Source organism: Apostichopus japonicus, chromosome 12 (assembly GCF_037975245.1).
Source record: "Apostichopus japonicus isolate 1M-3 chromosome 12, ASM3797524v1, whole genome shotgun sequence".
Classification (NCBI taxonomy): Eukaryota; Metazoa; Echinodermata; class Holothuroidea; order Aspidochirotida; family Stichopodidae; genus Apostichopus; species Apostichopus japonicus.
The window spans coordinates 26,631,400-26,653,468 of record NC_092572.1 but is presented as its reverse complement, the minus strand read 5'-3'; the positions used below and the strand labels follow the sequence as shown (position 1 = coordinate 26,653,468).

Here is a 22,069-nt window from a genome sequence, read left to right as displayed (position 1 = left end):
TAACTAAAAAGTACCCACCCCACCCTACCACCCCACCCCTTATAATAATTTCAATTATATTTATCCAAAGTGGAAAATGATATTTCTAACAAAAGCAAGTTGCACTTTGAAGTAATCCTAACTACAAAGAAACTTCTCATCTATGGCACACATTCCAAATATATCAGGTTTCAAGAATAAATCATCACGGAATATTAATATATAAGTCAACTTAGCTTTTTGAGAACCATTACCTCGACGACGTCATCTCAGACGAAGCTGTGATCCCCTTCCGGAGTAATTCAAGGTTTAGTCAGTCAAAATAGGTTACACACACACACACACACACACGGGGGGTAGGAGCCGGGGGGAACTGGGGCACGTGCCCTCCCCCCCATTTTTTCCAAAACAGCAAATGTGTCCTACTGGCAAATAAAATGTGCCCCTTTGATGAAGAATGTCTTTTGGATATCTTAAGCCTTTGTTAATTTTAATATTTATTTTTAGTCTGTACATGCTATTTTTAAAACGCCATTCCATATCTTTTTGTAGCACAGTTTACAATAAACAATCTCAATAAATACAATTGATAGCATACTAACACATCATATTTATTTAAATGATATGGCCTTCGTGTATCGGTGTATAACATATACGAGTGGTGATTTGTGGAATGAGAAAGTGCCCATCTGATTTTGTGCCCCCCCCCCCACTTTTTGGAAGCTTCCTGGGTGCACACACACACACACGCACGCACATACGTACTACTTTTGAGTGTTTGGTAATGAATAGGTCGGCCAAGATTATTTTCGACACATGCATTCTCCACCCCCCAACCCCCCCCCCCCCCCCCCCAGAAGTCCGAGTTAGATATATATAGTAACGAATGTTAAAACAACATGTGCGCTATACTTCTCTGTATCTTGCAATTGTGAACCATTTAATTAGTTTGATTTGGAAAAGGGGTCGTACTTTAACAGCGACTATACGCTTAAAAAGAAACTATATTGATTACCTTATACTGTAAAGAATATCTCCATAATATGGACCACCGTTTCTTTTGAAATTTATTCTAGCACATATCCACCCGGCCCCCTACCCCCAAAACACGTCTCCAGACGCATTGGAAGGTCAAATAATAATCAGAATATTTCTTTACCTATCTGAGCTATAATTTGGATAAAAATTATTTCCACTCCTATTTTGTTTTAACAGATGGACAACTTTCTTTAGTCTAACATTTGACACAAGTTCATGACCGCTGTTTTACAAATCATTCGGTCAGCGACTGTTGTCGGTTTTTACTTTCATAAAAATAAATATTACGTTACTGGCCCAGTACCGTATGGCTAGAAATGGCGTGATGAGCCACTTGAGCAAAACCAAACTATAAACTCGGTACATGACACACATCATGCGGCGCCTTTTCTAGCTTCCATTTATTGCTGGTCGTAACAACACGAATTGTGTATAGTAACGTGGTAATCTCAAACACTGTATACCCAAGATAATCCTTCCTCAGCAGAACGCTTATTTTGGCACGCACATGACGATATTTCAGCACTATACTTATAACAAATGCATGCATGGTGTATCGCGTTGAATTATGCCTCTTTTAATAGTCAAACGGTCAAACGCTTGATGTCGCATCATTCCACGTCTGGGTGCAGTGGCGGAGCTAGGGGGTATTGGTCAGGGGGGGGCGAGTATGGTATGCTTTCGACACTATCTAAGCGGAGCGCCACCACAGGTTGGCGCGGAGCGTACAGAAATTTTTGAGTAAAGATACCCACTAGATCGCCGGAAATGACCCTTTCCGGGCCTTGCTAATTTGCAGATAAACGAAGAATAAATAGCTGTCATCGCCATTTTGTCAGAAAATTACACCAACAAAATGTGACAAATTTCAATAGGTATTTGAGAGCGCAATAAAAAGTTAATAATCGCGAATAAGTAAAAAGTGGTAAAAAGCTGAAAAGGGCGCCAGCAGTCCATTTGAGTGCGTCAGGGGGCATCCACCCCCTCTGACTGTATGGACGCTCCGCCACTGTCTGGGTGCATAATCCAGAGGCCACGCGAGGCCGGGTGGTTGGGGACGGCATTATGGATTTACCACATTGAGTACAAGAATCCTGTTGCTTGTGAGGTCAAATCTCCTTTGAAGTCACAGAGGTCAAACTCTAAAAAACCTATTACATGATATCTAACGATGGAAATCGTGGATACTTCTAATACTTGGTGTGTGGATTCATAACATTGAGGACAGGGCCCCTATTATTTTTGGTGAATATAGCCACGTACAGTAGACTGACCCGTGTTTATCATGCCATATTGTTATTGTATCAAACTGGTGGTTCTATTGTAACATCAAGTTCTGGTTATTCTAACAACCAGAAGTCTAGTGCACTGAAGTCATCGAAACCTCAATGCATTTTGCATTCTGTTTTTTTTTTTTTTTAAATTCTGCAACCGCCCATGCTGAGAAGACAACTTATAACTCATGATAATGATATTGATAAATTTACTGGAACATCATAAAATTAGTTCAATGACAATAACATTTATGTATAGAGGAATTAAATATATGACCCCTTACATTAACCTTAAAATTATATAAGTATTTCTTTCACTCAGATGAACATCTTGATATAGTCAACCAAATACCAAAGGGAAAAAATAATCCAATATCCTATTTGTTTTGTTTTCGTTATCTGTTGGTCAATTAACACCCATAAATATACCTGAAGAAGTCTTTTGAAAGCAAAATGAATGATAAAGGAATTGATCGCCATCATTTCAACAGGAGAAGAAAATCAGGGGTAAAAATGGAAAAGGAAAAAAATTTCCACTTAGCAGAGCGAGGTTTCGATCCTCGGACCTCTGGGTTATGGGCCCAGCACGCTTCCACTGCGCCACTCTGCTTGATGGGAAAAGGGGAAGGATAATATGTATATATACCTCACATTTTTTAACCCGTTATTGGAAGACTCAGTGTTGGTTTACTTTGATCCAACAAAGATCGTATTTACTCCTTATATACCAATCAATTTACGTTTTTTAATACATTACGTGTAGTTCTAGAAGCCATTTTGCTCGGGATTCTTTAGTAACACTAATTTCGCACCAAGTTCAACATTTCGATGACGCAATTGAGACGTCACGCGCCCCAGTCTCAGCTCAGCAGTTGGGAAAACAACTAACGTTAGTCTACCGAATGTGTTTCAGAGATGGTTAGCCTCGGTACAGACGGTGAAAGACAAGGGGTTTGCTTGAATTCTCAATACACTTTTACAAACACTCTTTATGAAGTGAACGAGGCCTTTTTATGATCTGTATTTTCTAAGTTACAACTTAATTATTATATTCCAATACAAGCTAACACTAACCTACTGTGAAAGATATAGTATGCCGAATGCACGATTTATTTCGCGCAATCCATGCCTACACTATTTTTTGTAGACTCTAGTCAAGTTCGAACTTGGACAAGTTATTCTAGACGTTAGAAACTAGATCACAATTTAATGAAGGCACTGTGTCTAGCCTTACATTCAAAACATATGCTTATAATAACAGCTAGGAATATATCTACTTGTGCCCACTTATATGAAGAGTTTTATGTAAGCATGGTTTTGAAAGCATTCACAAGATAAACTGGGCTTTATTATCCCTGTATCACATTCACACAGTGCGCTTCAGGGTTTGAGCCTTCTAATTACTAGATGTAACCTCAAACTAAGCTATAAAATATGTTTTGGACTTGTAGAAGTCTGTAATTTCATTTGTTGAATAGTGTGTTGGAACCAAGACCTTTCCTCCTTCTACACAGGCATACTTTTTTGACCAGGAAGTGAACCCTGGTGAAACACACGATGACGAAGAAGTGCTTCTTGTATCTGATGTCCATCTTGTCAGCAGTGGGGAATCAAACTCTAAGCCAATTAGAACCGTATTTGTGGCTGTCTTACAGATGATACTAATTGTAAGTGATGAATATAAAAATATAAACACATTTATGATTTACAGCAGGAAATAATTCATACAGGGTTATGATTATTAAAATAATATTCTAAATGAATCAAATGATGCATATTGGTGCACGAATGAAAAGATGAGTAGTTGATGTGGCAAGATAATTTGTTTTAGTACTTAGTGTCTACTTGCAGAAAATACCAGAGCCTTTATTTTATTTCAATTAGTCAATCAAGCATAACAATATTAACATTAGAGCCTAATCAATTTGAACCAGCAAACTTGTGGAAAAGAAGTCCTTTGGAGAGCAGGGAATACAGGAGAAAAAGAGAGAAAATAATTAGTCTCCTCCCATTTGGGAGATATGCTGGTTTGAAAGTTTTGGGAACTGTCATATTGTAAATCTGTGATGTTATAGAGCAATCAGGATCAGAAACCTTTCGATTTTACTCTTTTGCTTTTCTTTCATATTTTCAATAAAGAAAGTTTAATAACAATATTGAAATTGAAACCAATGCCATGCCATCATCATTCTAAGATCTTATTAGAAGATTCAATGTGTTAGATTCGGCAGTTGCAAAACCCTACGCAACTACAGAAAAAGAAGCAAACTATTGTAATAGACGAAGGAAATCTATAACCAGAAGACTATGTCCTCCCACTCGTTCGTATGATCATATGAGTTCCACTACGGTGCTGCTATGATGCTTTACGTCAATTATGGCAACTGCGTACGAAAGATGCCCTCCCATAAAACCCATCCAAATGTATACAATGTGCAAATTGCATTGTGTCTACACAGTGTTTAGGTGCAGAGTACTGTTTGAAACAGTATACAAAGTAGGTAATAACGAACCAATATTACATACCAAATAAAAATTGGACCAGTGGCTGTTTAAGGCCTAGTGTGGGTTATATTCTGCATTGTACAGGTGCAGAGTACTGTGTGATACAGTACACACAGTAGGTAAAATTGAACCAGCATCACATACTACATACAAAATTGGACCAGTGGCTGTTTAAGGCCTAGTCTGGGCTATATTCTGGTGAGCCTCTAACCTGGGGTGATGGCAAAATCTCAATTAACCAATGTAAACAGGACAGAATTTGGAAAATGTTGTAGGTGGCTACCTTTATTTTCACAAATTTCTTATCCCAGAGAGGGAAATTGTTTTGCTGCTCATGAATAATTCATTGGTGTAACTTTCAAAAAATGCAACATCCATTACTCATGGGGCTAATCCTGTAATGCGTCATTATGTTTGGGAAGTAAAGCTCCTGCCAGAAGTTTACTTGTGAGACTGATTTCATATGCTATTACCCTTCAATTGAAGTCTTTAGTAGTATTTTTACTATGATTAGAATCTACGCTTAGGCAGTTTCTGTTACTCTCGGCATCCCATACTTTCCACTGATCACTTTCCGCTAACGAACATCTGGTGCGGAAATAACTTTTATTTTTCACTTGTAAACATGTACATTGTATGTTCTTCTTCAATTTTTGGAAACCAAATCCAAGATGATGAAAATAATCTGGGAAAGTATTAGAGAAAGTCCCTTCCTGACTTTAAATGTCCCATGATTTCTTCAGTGCCACCTCAATTTTGTTAGGCCTAACATATTTTTACTTTTAGGCCTAGTCTACATTACGTTTACCACTGCCGTAATAAAGATTTAAATCATGCAACTAAAAAAATAAAGTTTATACAATTTATACAATTTATACGCTACTTAACGTTAGGCTATTTTGCTAGGTGTACACGATGCACCACAAACCAGTCTTAGCTAGGTTAGGCCTAACTGAGGCCGAGCTTATTATATTACTTTTAATTTTAGAGTTGGAACTTACTGTACATTGCCTAGGCAGTAACAGGTACAAGTAACATGCTGAGTAGGCTTATGAAGTATGAGTGACTAAGATTAGAATTAGTTACCAGGGTGCCTAGCATAATTTAGTTTAGTTTAGTTTAGTAGAAAAAAAGGATCAGGAGGGACAATTAAGTCCCCATCAAGGACCCTATAGAGAGAGAAAAAAAAACTGAAGACACAGACACTCAGACCCGATTACAGTGCTTAAAGTGCTTGTCCAAAGCATTCTTAAACCCATTCACACTACTTGCAAGTACAACTTTCTCAGGCAAACCATTCCACTCATTCACAACCCTATTAGAAAAAAAGTTATGCCGAATATTAATCCTACTATGCGACTTTTGGAGTTTAAGACAATGACCTCTAGTACAACTACTGTTAGCAAACAAGAAAAAGTCGGTAAAGGATAAATTGTCGAAACCATACACAATCTTGAAAACCTGGATCAAGTCCCCACGTAACCGCCTAAGCTCCAGTGTGGTGAGATTCAACAGTTGTAACCGCCTTTAATAAGGAACCCCCTTTAAGGAACTAATCATCCTAGTAGCCCTCCTCCGGACTTTTTCAAGTACCTCCTTATCCTTAGCAAAGTAAGGGTTCCAAGCTTGCACAACATACTCCAGATGAGGCCTAACCAACTGCTTATAAAGCCTAACTACGATGTCCTCTTTCAGAAAACTGAAGTTCCTCTTGACCATACCTAAAACCCTATTACCACTTTTAGCAGCTTCAAGACAATGTTTAGAAGGTTGCAGAGATGAGTCAATGTAGATACCTAGGTCTCTTTCAACAGAGACCTCCTGTAACTCCACACCATTAAGATTGTATGTAAACTTTTGGTTACTACTACCAATGTGCATTACCTTACATTTATCAATATTAAAAAGCATTTGCCACCCCTGAGACCAGGAAAAAATCTTATCCAAATCCGCTTGAAATTTCTCAGAATCGCTTTTGGAAGAGACCTCAGAATACAATTTGGTGTCATCAGCAAACTTCTTAGATTTACACAAAATATCTCCGTCGATGTCATTTATATAGGCAACAAAAAACAAGGGACCCAATACAGACCCTTGTGGAACCCCACTAGTAACGTTCTGCCAAGAAGAAGCACAGCCTTAAATTACCACCCTCTGTTCCCTATTACCAAGCCAATTCCCGATCCAAGACAGGAAATTCCCTATTATACCCATGCTCTTCAGCCTAAGTAAAAGACGCTGGTGGGGAACTTTAACAAAGGCCCTCTGGAAATCCAGGAACACAACATCTACAGACCTCTGCCTATTAAGTGAACTTGTTACATCTTCCATAAACTCAAGGATATTAGTGAGACAAGACCTTTTTTGACAAAAGCCATGTTGAGACTCTCTGATCAAAGACTGACTGCTGAAGTGACAGACCATAGACCTTTTAACAATAGACTCCATGACCTTACAAACTACACTAGTGAGACTAACGGGCCTATAATTACAGGGCTTAGACTTATCACCCTTCTTGAAAATTGGGGTAATATTAGCACATCTCCAGTCCCTAGGAACATAACTTTCATCCATAAATTTACTAAAAACCAACGAGAGTGGAACGCAGAAATGGTGTGCAAAAGTCTTCAACAAATACGGATGGATTGCATCCGGTCCAGAAGCTTTAGAAACATTTAGACGAAGCAGCTCCTTTAAGACAACCTCAACCGAAAATAAGACCGTATCCAGTTTAGGCCTATCACTGCCCCCCTGAAAATCTGGAATACTACTCGTATCTTCCCTTGTGAAAACCGACACAAAATAGTTGTTCAAAAGATCTGCAAGATCCTGACTATCAGTAACTATATTATCAGCCTGTGGTGCTCTAAGAGAAACAATTGCATCTTTAACTTTCTGCTTTGACCTGACATAAGAAAAGAAGGCCTTTGGGTTATCCTTAATTTTTAGGGCAATGCTTTTTTCCAAATTCAATTTTGCATCAGAGACTAAGCATTCTACCTTCAGCTGATGAATTTTAAACTTGGCCAAAAGAGATTCAGATTTAGTCCTCCTAAACAACTTCCACATTCTACGTTTTTTTTTTTTTTTTTTTTGTGACAGTGGTCCATTTATGTTCATTCATAACCCAATGTTCTAAAATGGGATGACAAACAAAGAAATACCACGAAATTTCTCTGACAAGATTCTGGTCAGAGCAATTGTCTCAGTGCCGCCCAAAACGTTTTCGGTGACGAACTGGTTGCCATCTATGATCTAGCTTAGCCTAGGTCACATTGCAATGTAAGGTTAACGTTATGTCTTACTACGTAACGCTACGGCTAGGCTACTTTCGTGAATCTCACACGGTATTGCGAACAACTTGTGCCTAAATTCCAGACCCCGAAAGGCCAAGATATCGTGATTTAAGCAAAACTACTTCCGTCCGCAGAGCCACTTCTTTTCTTAACCTACGCCTAACATTCAAGCGAAATACTTCAAGAATTTGTAAGAAATATTAGTAAGAGTTTACATCAAGTAGTTTTACCGAATATCGAAAGGTATAGTAATGATAGTGTCGTACTCGTTGATATACAGTAGTATTGCTTTCTGTGGATGGTTCGTATGATTACGTACACAACAAAGTCAACTCGGCAATGAATAATACGTGATGCATACGCACAGAAACGTTTTCTGTGGCCATGGCTCCGTGCCAAACTTTTTGGTTTGACGTCATCATTTTCTACAACTTGTAGTCTTAGCAAAAAGACTCTGTAAACTGCAGTCATTTTCTTTACATGTAGATCCAATTATGACAAATAATTATCACCTGAAATATAATATATACGTAAAAATGAACTGTTTATGTTATTAAACTTCATTTTTGACACTGCTCGTAGGATACTGTAAATTCGACATGGTGACAAATGTACAGATAAACGAAACGGCGTGGAATTCTGTCCCCCTCCAGAGCTGAGACCCACATAGACCGGCAGCCCAGTGCACTTTGATCAAACGAACGAGGTACCAATATCTGAGTATTGGAACATTTGTGGAAAAACCCAGTATATCCAAAAGTGGATGTCTGCCGTGGTCGCTCTGCTGCATGTGGCCCCTGGGGCCGGTTAAAGGGGGCCCAAAAATGCATCTGATCAAATGAACGAGGTACCACTTGAAACCAATGTCAACTTAATGCATGAATGCCACATAGTACTGAATGGCCCATGCCAGACAAATTTTCTGCTGCAAAGGGCTCGCCAGACGCCCCCAAATATGGCCCAAATGCCCATTAGCGTAGCATTGACCCAGATTAAATATGCATGGTACCACTCAAATTGTTAATTCTGTGATACCTTTCAAATGGAAGAAGATTTTTCTTAGCTGCTTTATAGACTTATAGATATATTTATTCAGCCAATCATATAAAAATACAATGGAAATTGGTTGATAACAAGAGCTCAAAACATTAAAAATTGTAAACAACATATAAGACGTAAAATAATATACATAGATATGAAAACGTTCCTATAAAATGTACAAAAAAATGAAAATGTACTCATAATATAAAGATAAACAAAAATATAAAATGTACCTACAAAATAAAATAAAAAGCGTACAAAAATATATAAATGCCCTCATATACATTATAAAGTCTACAAAGTATGTATTTGTACATAAAATATTAAAATATTGGAGTATAAAATTATTTGGAGTATAAAGTTATTTATATCATCTCTAACACCTAGACTGATGTTAATGGTTGGGTCTGTGTCTCCTTTAGTGCAAGAGTACAAATCTTGCTGTAAATGTACTAATTAGAAATTAAAATTAGGATATCTACTCAGCCCCCCACCCCACCCCCCCCCCCATTCAATCTCAAAGGTCCACATTTTCTCGAGAATGTTCTCTCACACTACAGGTGATGCTAACTCTTACCATGTCAATTTTGGGACAATTTACATACTGTAATTTATAATTTCATGCTTAGAAGCAGTTGTATTGACAGTATGAGTAGTATGAATTTATTTTGTCACATAAAGGATAGGAACTATACTGTCAGTACGTGTGCACTGAAGCAAGACATGAGAGGACAGTATACAGTGGTATTAGCATTAGAATCACATAAAGGGTTAGGAACTGCTTCTACTGTCAGTATGAGTGCTTTGAAGCATGATATGATAGGACAGTATGGAGTGGTATTATCATTAGAATCACATAACAGAATCGGAACTGCTTCTACTGTCAGTACGAGTGCTTTGAAGCATGACATGAGAGGACAGTATAGAGTGGCTGTCGCATTGGAAAATTGTCCCAACTAACTGTGGACAACTATATACTGATATAGAATGTAAAAAGCTAGTGTATTAATGACCTTAAATTTAAAACCACACCCAGCCCTGCATTGATGACTTATTTAGTCTCTCTATCTTTTTGTTTCTGTTTCTTTTCCAGTTTTTATTTCTACTGATCATCATTCTGTTCCCTTACGTCTTTGAGAAGTTTCTCCACCCCGACGATAAGCCGGAGAAGCAGCTGCGATACGGTCTGGCCGTCATCGTCTACTCTCAGATAACGGTCTTTGTGTGTCTGGCGTTGATGGAGAGGTACCTTCACATGCGCCACAGAGAGTCCCTCCGTCAGGGTTACCTGGAGTTTTATCGCGACACCCAACGCATGAAGAGAATACCTGCGTACACATTCGCTGCCGGTGAGTAAGAAAACGGAGAGAAATTGAAATTGAAAACTATTTATTCCCACTTTACAAAATAACAATAAACAAAGTGAACATCTAACAATTGAATATAAAATACAAATACATTCCATAGGAATCAAACAATTGATATGTAAACAAATGATGTGAAGTGGGGGAGACCTTGCAGAAGTAGAGCTTATCGAGGCCAGGTCACCAACAAAAAACACACACAACCCCCCCCCCCACCCCCCACCAAAAAACACCTAAACAAAGGAAAAGAAACTAGAAACTTTACAAGTGCTTATTTAATAAAGACAGTTTTAGTTGTTTTTTAAAATGTAATAATTTAGTGAGAGAGATGCGTCAACTAGAATTTACCCGGACAAACTAAGAATTCGTTGCTCCTGTCAGGAGAACGATGAGAGAGGGACAGTTTTCACCGTATTTTCTGGGAGGGAAACTTAAAAAGTGATCGTACAAGCTGAAATGTCAAAGATGACCTTAGGCAAAATGAATATAGTTTTAATATAATCATAGTCTCAAGAAAAAGAAAGAAAAAAAAGAATTTCAGTGCTAGTCTTGATTCTGTAGCTGTTAGTTTTTTTAATTTTATTTTTTCAAGATATACACCATTAAAATATGCTTAATCTCTGGAAAACTCCTTTAAGGCTGAATCGATGACGACCTTATCTGCTCAGTGCAGGACTGTAGGTTTAGTGTTAATCCTTGGTTTTATAAAGTCTAAATAACTCAACCAAAGAAATGTTCTTTTAACTTCATGTGAACTACAGATCATCATCCTTGGGTGACATTCAAAAATATTCGTCAGGGATGTGCTCACGCCGGGCAGCTGAGCCCGGCAGTTCTGAATGCCGCCCAGCACAAACAGTAATTTAAAACATTTCCACCCGGCACTATTTTTGATGATTAATTTAACAATATTTACCGTTACCGTAATATGGGAGAATACTTTTCGCAGAAGTTAGCTCCAGAACAGGAAAAAGAAAAAAATTGCCAAAGGAGAGGGGGACACCCCACCCCTTAGACCCCTCCCCCAGGACGTGGATCACATTAACGCACAAATCCGCCCGGCACTCAAATATTTTTGAGCGCATCCCTGATTTGTACTTAGAAAAGAATTGTACTGCAGTGTAGGCATGCTATTCGAGGCTATGATAGTTATTTGTTTTCCTATTGAGTTATGTGTTGTATCTGGGGAACTGCCCTAATGACCTGTTTACTAGACTTTATACTTCAGTCACTTTTAATTGATGAACCTCAGAAGTGTCATTTCTCAAAACTCAGCAGTAGCATGGAAATACATCCTGAACTGATAAACAGTGTTTCTTATGATTTTATAATATAAAAATATTAATTTTGTACCTAAAGTCATCCTAAAATACCTCCTAAATAATAAAATATCAGAATTTCTTAGTGCTTGCCAATGTTGGGAATGAGTTCTTTCAAAAGTGAAGTAGTATTAAATTTCTCGTGAAACTTGATAACTTCAAAACTGAAAGTTGGATAGACTTCTTATGTGGCATGTGGATTCACCTTAGTCATTATATGATGCTAATTGTTTGTCGTGGAGGTCAAAGGTCATTTGATGTCAATGTCTAAACTCCTGGTAAAGCCAATTACTTCAAAAGTAAAGCTGATAGACTTCATACATAGCATGTGGATCGAACTTAGTAAGCAATACGTGCAAGAGCCCTATTGATTTTTGCATGGAGGTTAAAGGTCAGATTAATTAGGTCATTGTCATAATACCTAATGAACGCAACAACTTCATGCGCAAAAGCTTGGATGAAGTCCTACTGAATGGATATCTTCATTAATACAAAAATACATATTGTTTTATGGAGAGATCACTAGAGATCAATGCCTGAAAATATGTTAAGTTTACCTTTATCCGGGCCTTCACTCCTGGACCCCACCACAGCCCCGACTGGACCCTAACTGTTTCGGCTTGCATGTAGAGGTCCTCCTGTTATTCCGTGCAAGTTATCTTACTGATTTTTGAGGACAGTCGGGACCATCGCTGGTCGTCTACAAAAGGAAAGCTTGGATGAAATTCAAACTTAATTTTCAGATTTGCGTTAGTTTAGTAACAGAACTCTATTAGTTATCTATGGAGGTTAAAGGTCATTTTGAGGTCAAACCTTGTTAATGTAGTGCGCAGTGTTACATTAAATATTTCTCATGAAAGACTTGGCAAGAAACCACTAAGCCGAATTGCTTTCTGGTTCGTTTTTCTTTTTTGATTCAAACTCCTCTGGTGTAATTCTCTTTTCTTTCGCAGGTAATGCTATCTTTCTCCTCAGTCTCATGGTGACCCTTGACCTCAATTGGGGTTCAGGCCAGTCTTGGTCAGGCCCCAGGGGGTTACCAGTTTACTTCTGTCAAGCTGTAGGGCTACTGGAATGTATCGTAGCGTCAGTTGGAAGCATGAAATATGCAGGTGAGGTTATGATCACTCCCTCACTTTCTCATCACCATTTCTGCACTCTACTTAACAGCTTTATGTCCCAATACCAAGTGATTCAAAGATTGGTTGGACAAAGTCAAATTTAGTCAAAAAGGGTGAAGAATGGTTGGTGTTGTGCCTTCTAAAAATAGGTCTGTTAACTTGATAGTCGAATGGTAAGAAGATTGTACAACATTCATAGTAGCGTATATACCTTTAAACAAACAAAAAATAGCTGCATAGAGTGACGTTGTAGCATTATTGATATGATATGATATTACATAGCAAGATTTTAGTAGTAACATTATCTTCTACACAAACAACTTTACATTAGCTGCATAGAGTTACCTTAGTTGTAGCATTACAGAAATGGTATGATAGTTACATAGTACGGTCATAGCAGTAACATTATCTTCTCTAGTAAAAAGAACTGAAATGGATTGGCTGAAGATGATAGCTTGATAAAAATGCTAGTAATTTCCTATATTTAGATCAAAACCACATCCTTATAGCATTTTGTTTTGCAAAGATATGAATTTTTCAAATTTTGCTAGTATTTTGTGATTGAATCTGGCAACAGTGAAGTAAATGATTTCATCACAGCAATTCAGAAAATTCAAATGCAAATGCTTTTTTTGGGGGGGCTTCCTTTGTCATGTTTACATCATTTACTCACACAGAGTATAAGTAATAATTCTACAGAAGAAAAAGTTGCAATTTGATGAAGTTCTTTGTACAGAGAACCTTAAAGCTAAAGCAAACCTTATAAATGTACCAGGTTTCAAGGATAAAGTCAACAAGAAGATTATAATAGCAAAGTACTCTACTTTTGTAGAATAATTTTGTTTACAATTTTGCAGTTATGACATCACAGACTTCCTACTGTGATCCATTCCAGGGAAGAAACAAAGGTTTAGCTTGTCAAAGTAGTTTCCATTTAATCAACCGTACCTCCAGTTATGATATTGAGATGGGTCTTTTTCAAGTAACAGTATGAACTATTTTTCGGTTCCATTGAAGTGCTGCATATCCCTTTAAGGAAATCAACATTATAGAGATGTTTATGTACTGTTAATTTTTTTTTTGGTTGGGCAATCAAAAATTTAAGAAACTTGAGTGGGCTGGAGGAAGTGTGAAAGAGGGAGATGGGAGAGGAAGGAAGGGGAGTGGAGGGGTAGGATGTTTATTACCGAAAGTTGTCTCACAAAACCAAACCTCTGATGTAGAATCAAATCTTGCGAAACCAAGCCATCAATGTCGTTCGTAGACAAGGTTTGGTCGAAACATTTGCAAGTATCTCAGTCGAGACATTGCATTATGATACTGCACTGTTAATGTTTTCTGTAGGACAATAAAAAAACATAGAAAATGGGAAATGAGTCAGTATTGAGGTAGGTTTGGGTGAAAGAGGAAGGTTATTTTACTCATGACTCCCACAAACCCAGACTAAAACGAAAAGTCACCAATGTTGTTTGTCACAATTCCCATCTTTACCAAGTCTCCAAGCCTGCCTTGTTGATGGAAGTTACACATTTAACTGCTAAGTCCCTCTATAAAAAGAGGCTCAGTTTTTTTTTCAATCCTAGCACCACTGCCGATTGGTTTTAAACCACACTTTTAGTGAAAAGGTCACTTAGTTCATATCAGAGGCCAGTCGATTTATTTTGACCCGAGATAAGAAGCAGACCGCCTGATCCAATTTTGACTGGAGCCATCTCTCTGACCTCCACAAAAAGTGCAACCGTCGTCTTTCCCATAAGTACATCCAATTGGACTTCGACGTTGCAATCGACCTTGGGGGAAAGTCCGTCTTGTCAGTTTGCGTTATTAACAGCAACGGTGCCACCGTGCGACTCCATGTTTCATCCCTCTCATTCCACTCTCCCATCCAAAAGCCCTCTATTTTGTTTAAAGAAGACGGTAATTTTTTTTTTTTTCTAACAACGTTCACGATTTCCTTTGTATACATCAGCTGTGTTACACCCCGCATGGGAAATGGTATCACTTTTACCAGCACCGTGCAAAGTCGTTAATTTCTGATTCCGGAAGAAAGGTCTTCGTCGCTCTTCCTAATTGGGTTAGGCGCGAGTTGTTATTCATTAACGACTAATTTGAAAGGCCACTGCTTTTGTTACAAACAACTCTTGCGAAAGGGGAATGAATCGGGACTGGCATGGCAAACTCTTCATGAACTATTTCATGTTGCTGCTTGTTGTTATAGTATCATTGTAATGTGTTACAGTTAACAGTGGAAGCCAGCAACATTACAGCCAAAAAAAAATAAAAAAATAGGTCAAAGCAAAATAATTGTCCAGTGCCAAGAATTGTTTGGGAAAGACGTTGTGAGGTTTGGGTTTATGCGCTAGAGAAAGGGGGTGCAATGGGGTATACATGGGTGTCGCAGAGGGAAGAAGTAGTAGTAGGGGAGGGGTAGGGTGGGTGATACCAATTTTATAACCAAAAACAGTTTTGTTAAAAGTATTGGGAATGTAAACAATTCATGTAGATTTTATTTACCAGGAAGCTGTACAACTAATTTGTCCTTCCTGTTGAACTTTGACCTTTCTATTGTAATTTCTGCCTTGAGTCGTAAAATCAATTAAGACTATGGCTTCTAAAGTAATTCACTCTTCTGTTAAAGTTCACGTCTCTTTCAAATGACTTAAGTGATCAAGCCTACGTAGCTGCATTGGAGTCTGTTTTTCTAATTAGCTTATTAATTAACTTATTAATCAATTTCAAACCAATGTTCTATTCTTTTCTTTATTTTCCATCCTACGCATTTAGTCAAAGTGTTTAAATTCAACAAGAGGCGTGAGCAGCCTGATGTCGAGCAGGAAGAAGCTGTTGCAGCCGCCATGCAGCCTAGCATTCATATACCAGACGTTGGTTTCAGGTAGGGAAGGCAATTGTGTGACTTAGGCTTGAACTCCCTACCACATCACAAGTATGAAAAAAGTTCATGTACCATAACCAATATACCAGACGTTGGTTTAAGGTACTGAAGGCAATTGTGTGACTATAAGCTTAGGCTTGAACTCCCTACCACATCACAAGTATGACAAAAGTTCATGTACCAAAACCAATATACCAGACATTGGCTTTCAGGTACGGAAGGCAATTGTGTGATTATAAGCATAGGCTTGAACAGCCTACCACATCACAAGTATGACAATGTAAATGGACCATAACCTGAGTGGGGTTGCAGTAATGTTAATACCACACACATGTCAATACATTCCTTTTTTACCACACTGTTTCTATATGGTTACATCAGTACCACTCACCAATCCTGACAGGCCATTGTAATGTAATACCCAACACTAAGAGCTATTTCCATCTGGGTACATTTAGGTTATACTACACTCTTATCCATTGCAACATGGTTACATTAATACCGAGCAAGGATCCATTTCCTTTTGGGGTATATAGAAACCACACACAAGCCATTTCTTGTCTTATTGCAAACATAATATGCACTAAGCCATTTCTGTGTATGAAAATAGAAACCACACACTGAAGCCATCTCAGTGCATGTACCTACATACTACACACTGAGCCATTTATGTGTGCGTTAGACCTCCTGTGAGGTCGATCAGGGGTTAAACTCCTTTTTGTTGTTTATGTGTGGGTACATATATATAGGCTACACACTAAGCCATTTCTGTGTATGTAAATAGAACCACACACTAAAGTGTATTTACAAACATACTACACACTAAGCCATTACCGCTGTTTGGGTACATATATATGCTACACACTTAGCCTTGCTGTGGGGGTACATATATAGGCTACACACTAAGACATTTCTGTGTGGTTACATATATATAGGCTGCACACTAAGCCATTTCTGTGTATGTAAAATAGAAACCACACTAAAGTGTATTTACAAACATACTTCACACTAAGCCATTACCGCTGTTTGGGTACATATATATGCTACACACTTAGCCTTGCTGTGGGGGTACATATATAGGCTACACACTGAGCCATTTATGTGTGGTTACATATATATAGGCTACACACTAAGCCATTTTCTGTGTATGTAAAATAGAAACCACACTAAAGGTATTTACAAACATACTTCACACTAAGCCATTACCCCTGTTTGGGTACATATATATGCTACACACTTAGCCTTGCTGTGTGGGTATATATATATGTATACTACAAACTAAGCCATTTATGTGTGGGTATATGTATATACTACACACTTAGCCATTTCTGTGTGGGTATATATATATGTATACTACAAACTAAGCCATTTATGTGTGGGTATATGTATATACTACACACTTAGCCATTTCTGTGTGGGTATATATATATGTATACTACAAACTAAGCCATTTATGTGTGGGTATATGTATATACTACACACTTAGCCATTTCTGTGTGGGTATATATATATATATATATATACACATATATGTACTACATATTAGCTATTTCTGTGTGGGTGCATTACCATACACTGGTCTGTTTCTCTTTCAGTATATGAATACCACACACTGATGCATTCCTACGTGGGTACATTAATGCCACACACTGACGCATTTTTGTGTGGGTACATTACAATAGCTACGCCTATTCTGTGTGGGTACCTTAATACCACCCAGTACACCATTGCAGCCTTCTGTTGTCACAAACTGACCCGTTCCGGCGCTAGTACATTGATCCCACGCACTGATACGTCATTCTCTGGGTGGGGGAATACACTCAATTCCTTTCTTGCTAGTGCATTGATCCCACGCACTGATACATCATCCTCTGGGTGGGGTAATACACTCAATTCCTTTCTTGCTAGTAAATTGATCCCACGCACTGATACGTCATCCTCTGGGTGGGGGAATACACTCAATTCCTTTCTTGCTAGTAAATTGATCCCACGCACTGATACGTCATTCTCTGGATGGGGTAATACACTCAATTCCTTTCTTGCTAGTAAATTGATCCCACGCACTGAAACGTCATTCTCTGGATGGGGTAATACACTCAATTCCTTTCTTGCTAGTAAATTGATCCCACGCACTGATACGTCATTTTCTGGATGGGGTAATACACTCAATTCCTTTCTTGCTAGTAAATTGATCCCACGCACTGATACGTCATTCTCTGGATGGGGGAATACACTCAATTCCTTTCTTGCTAGTAAATTGATCCCACGCACTGATACGTCATTCTCTGGGTGGGCGACTACACTCCATTCCTTTCTTGCATTCATACATCGCTTGCTCCCTCCCCCCCTCTTTCTGTAAGCATTTCCTCTTTTCGCTCCTTGACATAAATATTTACTCCTCTGTAGTTATGAATGTCATTGAACCTTTCCCTCGAGGAAGACATTCACATTTGACATTTTATTTATTTATCGTATTCTACTTGTTTGCATTTATAGATGTACGCACCGGCAATGTACATTCTGTGTACATTCTATGTACGTGTACATTCTAAGTATGTGAACATTCTGTGTTAATTGCAAACAAATCCATTTTTTCGTTTATGAACATTAGGAGACGAAAGTAGGAAGCATCCAACATTAAACCAGAAATTCATTGAAAACATTTGAAGCCAAAACAAAAAGGAAAAACATTGCCTCCCTCATTGTTATCAAATTTTGTTCTGAAAATAGTTATTTCAAAACTGCCAGAGAACTGATCAAAAGTTGTAAGTTTGCAATTAATCATTGCTGTTATAGCATATCTAGCTGGATTTTGGGGTCATATACATACATACATACATACATACATACATACATACATACATACATACATACACCCATACATACATACATACATACATACATACATACATACATACATACATACATACATACATACATACATACATACATACATACATACATACATACACCCATACATACATACATACAAACAATCATATGTTTAGCACCCTTTTGAAGTACTCGATCGATGCTATGACATAAATGAGTTTCGATACTCGAGACATTTATCTCTCGGGAAGCGGAAACCTCTGAATCGGATTTTTCAGACCAGTTTTAAATCCATCGGCAAGATGAAAGGACGTTTCAAGTCATCAAGTCTGTTATATATTTATTTTTCCTGCAAGTCAATCACTGAAGATGTCTCGTGCATGAGGAAACATGATTTTTTTATCGGATAGCTAAGAGAGGAGAATCCCGGGGGGGCATAAATTTTATTTTGTGACCGATATGAAAAGTGGACCATTTTTTTTCTTTAGTAGCTCTTCCTGGTTGGCATTCAATTTTCTCATTTCCTACCTGTAAAATTTTGTGTTATACAGTTAATTGAAATTGTCACAGGTTTTATGTAGTGTGAACTTCTCTCTTTTTTCTTTAATGTTGCTCCATTTGTTTTGGGCAGGGTTCCAAACTTCTCCTTTAGAAGGGGAAATAATGTTGCATGATACACTAACATATGTGAAATATTGATATTGTCATGCATCACAATTTTCGATAAGAAAAATTTGATACTTTGCAAAAAGCTGCGTCATTGCGATTCTAGATATGGAAACCTGCTTGCTTCAAGTTTTAAAAGTTTGATACAAAATGGGTCAACTTTCAAATGTTGTTATTGGTGGGAAGGAATGTTTGTTTGTTTGAAGGCGTGTGCGTTTGTTTTGCTATCTGACCGAGGACTTGAACAAAAGAATTTCAGGTCCTCGGTTGTGATTTCTAAGAATCACCACGTCCTCGGAAGAATTCTATTGTATGGGGTATTGTTAAGCGTAGGGTACGTGTATTTGAACAATGGAAAATACAATGGGGTCCTTGGTCTGAATGTAATACAAACGTGTGTGTGTGTTTGTGCAAATATCATAAGGATGCTAAGATTTTGTCCATCTTTCAATATATTCACAAATAAATATTTACCCGCTGGACAGTCCATTAAACTTTCCTCAAAGTTTCCGATTGTTACATGATGATACTCTTACCGGGTTGTTCCATTTCTCCATGCAGGGATACAAATTATGTCGACAACCTCCTGGAGAAGCAGGCAGACTTGATCCACTACCTGAAACAACACACCGTTTACCTGAACAACTTAATCGTGAAGCTGAAAAATGGAACGGCCCAGTCACAGGCGTTGAGCAGTATCAGCTGACGGGGGAGAAAAAAAAAAAGATCAGGATAAAATAAATGCAAAGGCTGCTTCTTGTTGAAGACACAGTTTTGCTCGATGAAGGTTCTGCATTCCTATAGCAGTGAGTATACATGAAGATTTTGCCTGTTCCAGTCGAAGGAGTGTCTGATCATGTTGCAAGATTTGCCTGATCTGTTGACGTTTTGTACACCAGTCATGGCGAGGATTTGCGTGCTCTGGTTGAAGGCACATGTCATCATGTTGACAGTTCACCTGGTGAAGACATCTCATCATGTTGAGAATTTGCTTACTCTAGTTTGTAGACATCTCACCTGGAGATTTGCCTCGACTGGTCGAAGACAGAGCTCAGAGTGTCATAATGTTGACAATTCACCTGTTGAAGACATCTCATCATGTTGAGATTTTCTTAATGTAGTTTGAAGACATCTCACCAGGAGATTTGCCTCGACTGGTCGGAGACAGAGCTCAGAGTGTCATCGTGTTTACAATTCACCTGTTGAAGACATCTCATCATGTTGCGAAGTTGCTTAAGGTAGTCTGAAGACGTCTCACCAGGAGATTTGCCTCGTCTGGTCCGAGACAGAGCTAAGAGTGTCATCGTGTTGGAGATACATCCGGTCCAGTGTTGACGATATCTCATCACGTTGGAAAAATCAGCCGTAGGCATTTCATCATGTTGAGGCATCGCTTCCTCTGCTTGAAGACGCATTTCAATATGTCATCATGTTGACGATTCACCTGCTCCAGTTGAAGACATCTCATCACGTTGAGAAACCCTTGTGCATACTGTTTCATGCAGTGATGAAAGTTTTCCAAGCTCAAATAAACTAAGCACTACTTAAGAAATGCAGTCGAATTAAAGGAAGGGAATAGAAAGGGAAAAAAATGTAAAAATGGTAGTTTAACATTTTGTAATCACTATGTTGAAGATTATCTGCAAATTTAAGTGGATCAAGGTTCTTCCAGAAATATCAAAAAGTGTAATCTTCTTGTCTGCATATGTTCAGCTCCTTTGATTCATGTGCCCAGTGCATATCTGTGTTGTGCATCAAATACAATTTTGAAGGAAAAAAATAGGGAAAAAAGAAGATGTTGATTGTAATTTTGGAGAATGATTATAGCATATGCAAAGTTCTTAAATTTAAAAGTCTTTCTGTTTGATTCTGTATAAATATATTTGTATTGATCGCTAGCTTTTCGATAAACGCCGAAAACTTCATCCAAGAATGAAGAATTTGGCTGCAAGGTTTATTAATTATTTACTTATTGTAGAAAGTACTAATTTGGGTAATTTTCTGGAAAAAAAAAGAAATTCTTAAATGATCTTATGTGAATTGTTAGATCGATTTAATAATAACAAAAATATTTGGCTTGGTGAGTTGGGTAATAATGTGTTAAAATAAAGGTGTTAACTTTGATCGACTGCTGAAGCAGACATCAGAATCAGGTTAATAGTATGAAGAGGGCGTTGTGGTCAAGTGGTTAAGGCAGTGGACTTGTGATCGAAGGATTACAGGTTCGAGTCCTGGCTCGATCATTGCATGTGTCCTTGGGCAAGGCACTTTATCTCCATTGCCTCTCTTCAGGTGTATAAATGGGGACTTGCGAGGTAACTTGTAAGTATAGTTGCATGTGCCGGTCTGTGTCTGAACCCTATGGGAAGTCCCAATGGGAAGTCCCAATGGGGACACTTGGTTGTGGTGCCCCAGGAGAGATTGTTTGAATTGTATTGGTGTGTAGGTGTGACAAGTTACCAATGACCAGGGTTAAGTTGTAAAGTTGTGTGAGAGAGCCTTGGCCTTGAACAAGACTGTAAACCTAACATAAAAAAAAAATAATAATAATCATTGTATTTGAAGAGACACAATCCCAAACATTGTTGGTCTGTATGAGAGAGATATAACTGCCATGAACAACATCCCCAAATATCTATAAACAAAAAGAAGTCTTATTCCATTTGGGAGATGTTATACTGTAAATTTAATATTCCTTCACACACACACACACACACACACGCAAGGCAAAAGACTTGTTC

The 22,069-nt window shown here is 38.1% G+C and overlaps 1 protein-coding gene and 1 non-coding gene across 2 annotated transcripts; one reads left to right on the top strand and one right to left on the bottom strand.

Moving 5' to 3' along the window:
- Positions 1 to 2,829: 2,829 nt before the first annotated feature.
- Positions 2,830 to 2,901, bottom strand: Trnam-cau (transfer RNA methionine (anticodon CAU)). The gene has a single exon. It is a non-coding gene; the product is annotated as a tRNA-Met (tRNA).
- Positions 2,902 to 3,084: 183 nt separating this feature from the next.
- LOC139976718 (transmembrane protein 192-like) lies at positions 3,085 to 21,438 on the top strand. Its single transcript, XM_071985382.1, has 6 exons — positions 3,085 to 3,242; positions 3,806 to 3,958; positions 10,227 to 10,482; positions 12,770 to 12,928; positions 15,722 to 15,830; positions 19,890 to 21,438. Exons 1-6 carry the CDS (start codon positions 3,207 to 3,209, stop codon positions 20,032 to 20,034), a joined length of 858 nt encoding a protein of 285 aa, XP_071841483.1. The 5' UTR covers positions 3,085 to 3,206; the 3' UTR covers positions 20,035 to 21,438.
- The last annotated feature ends 631 nt before the right edge of the window (positions 21,439 to 22,069 follow it).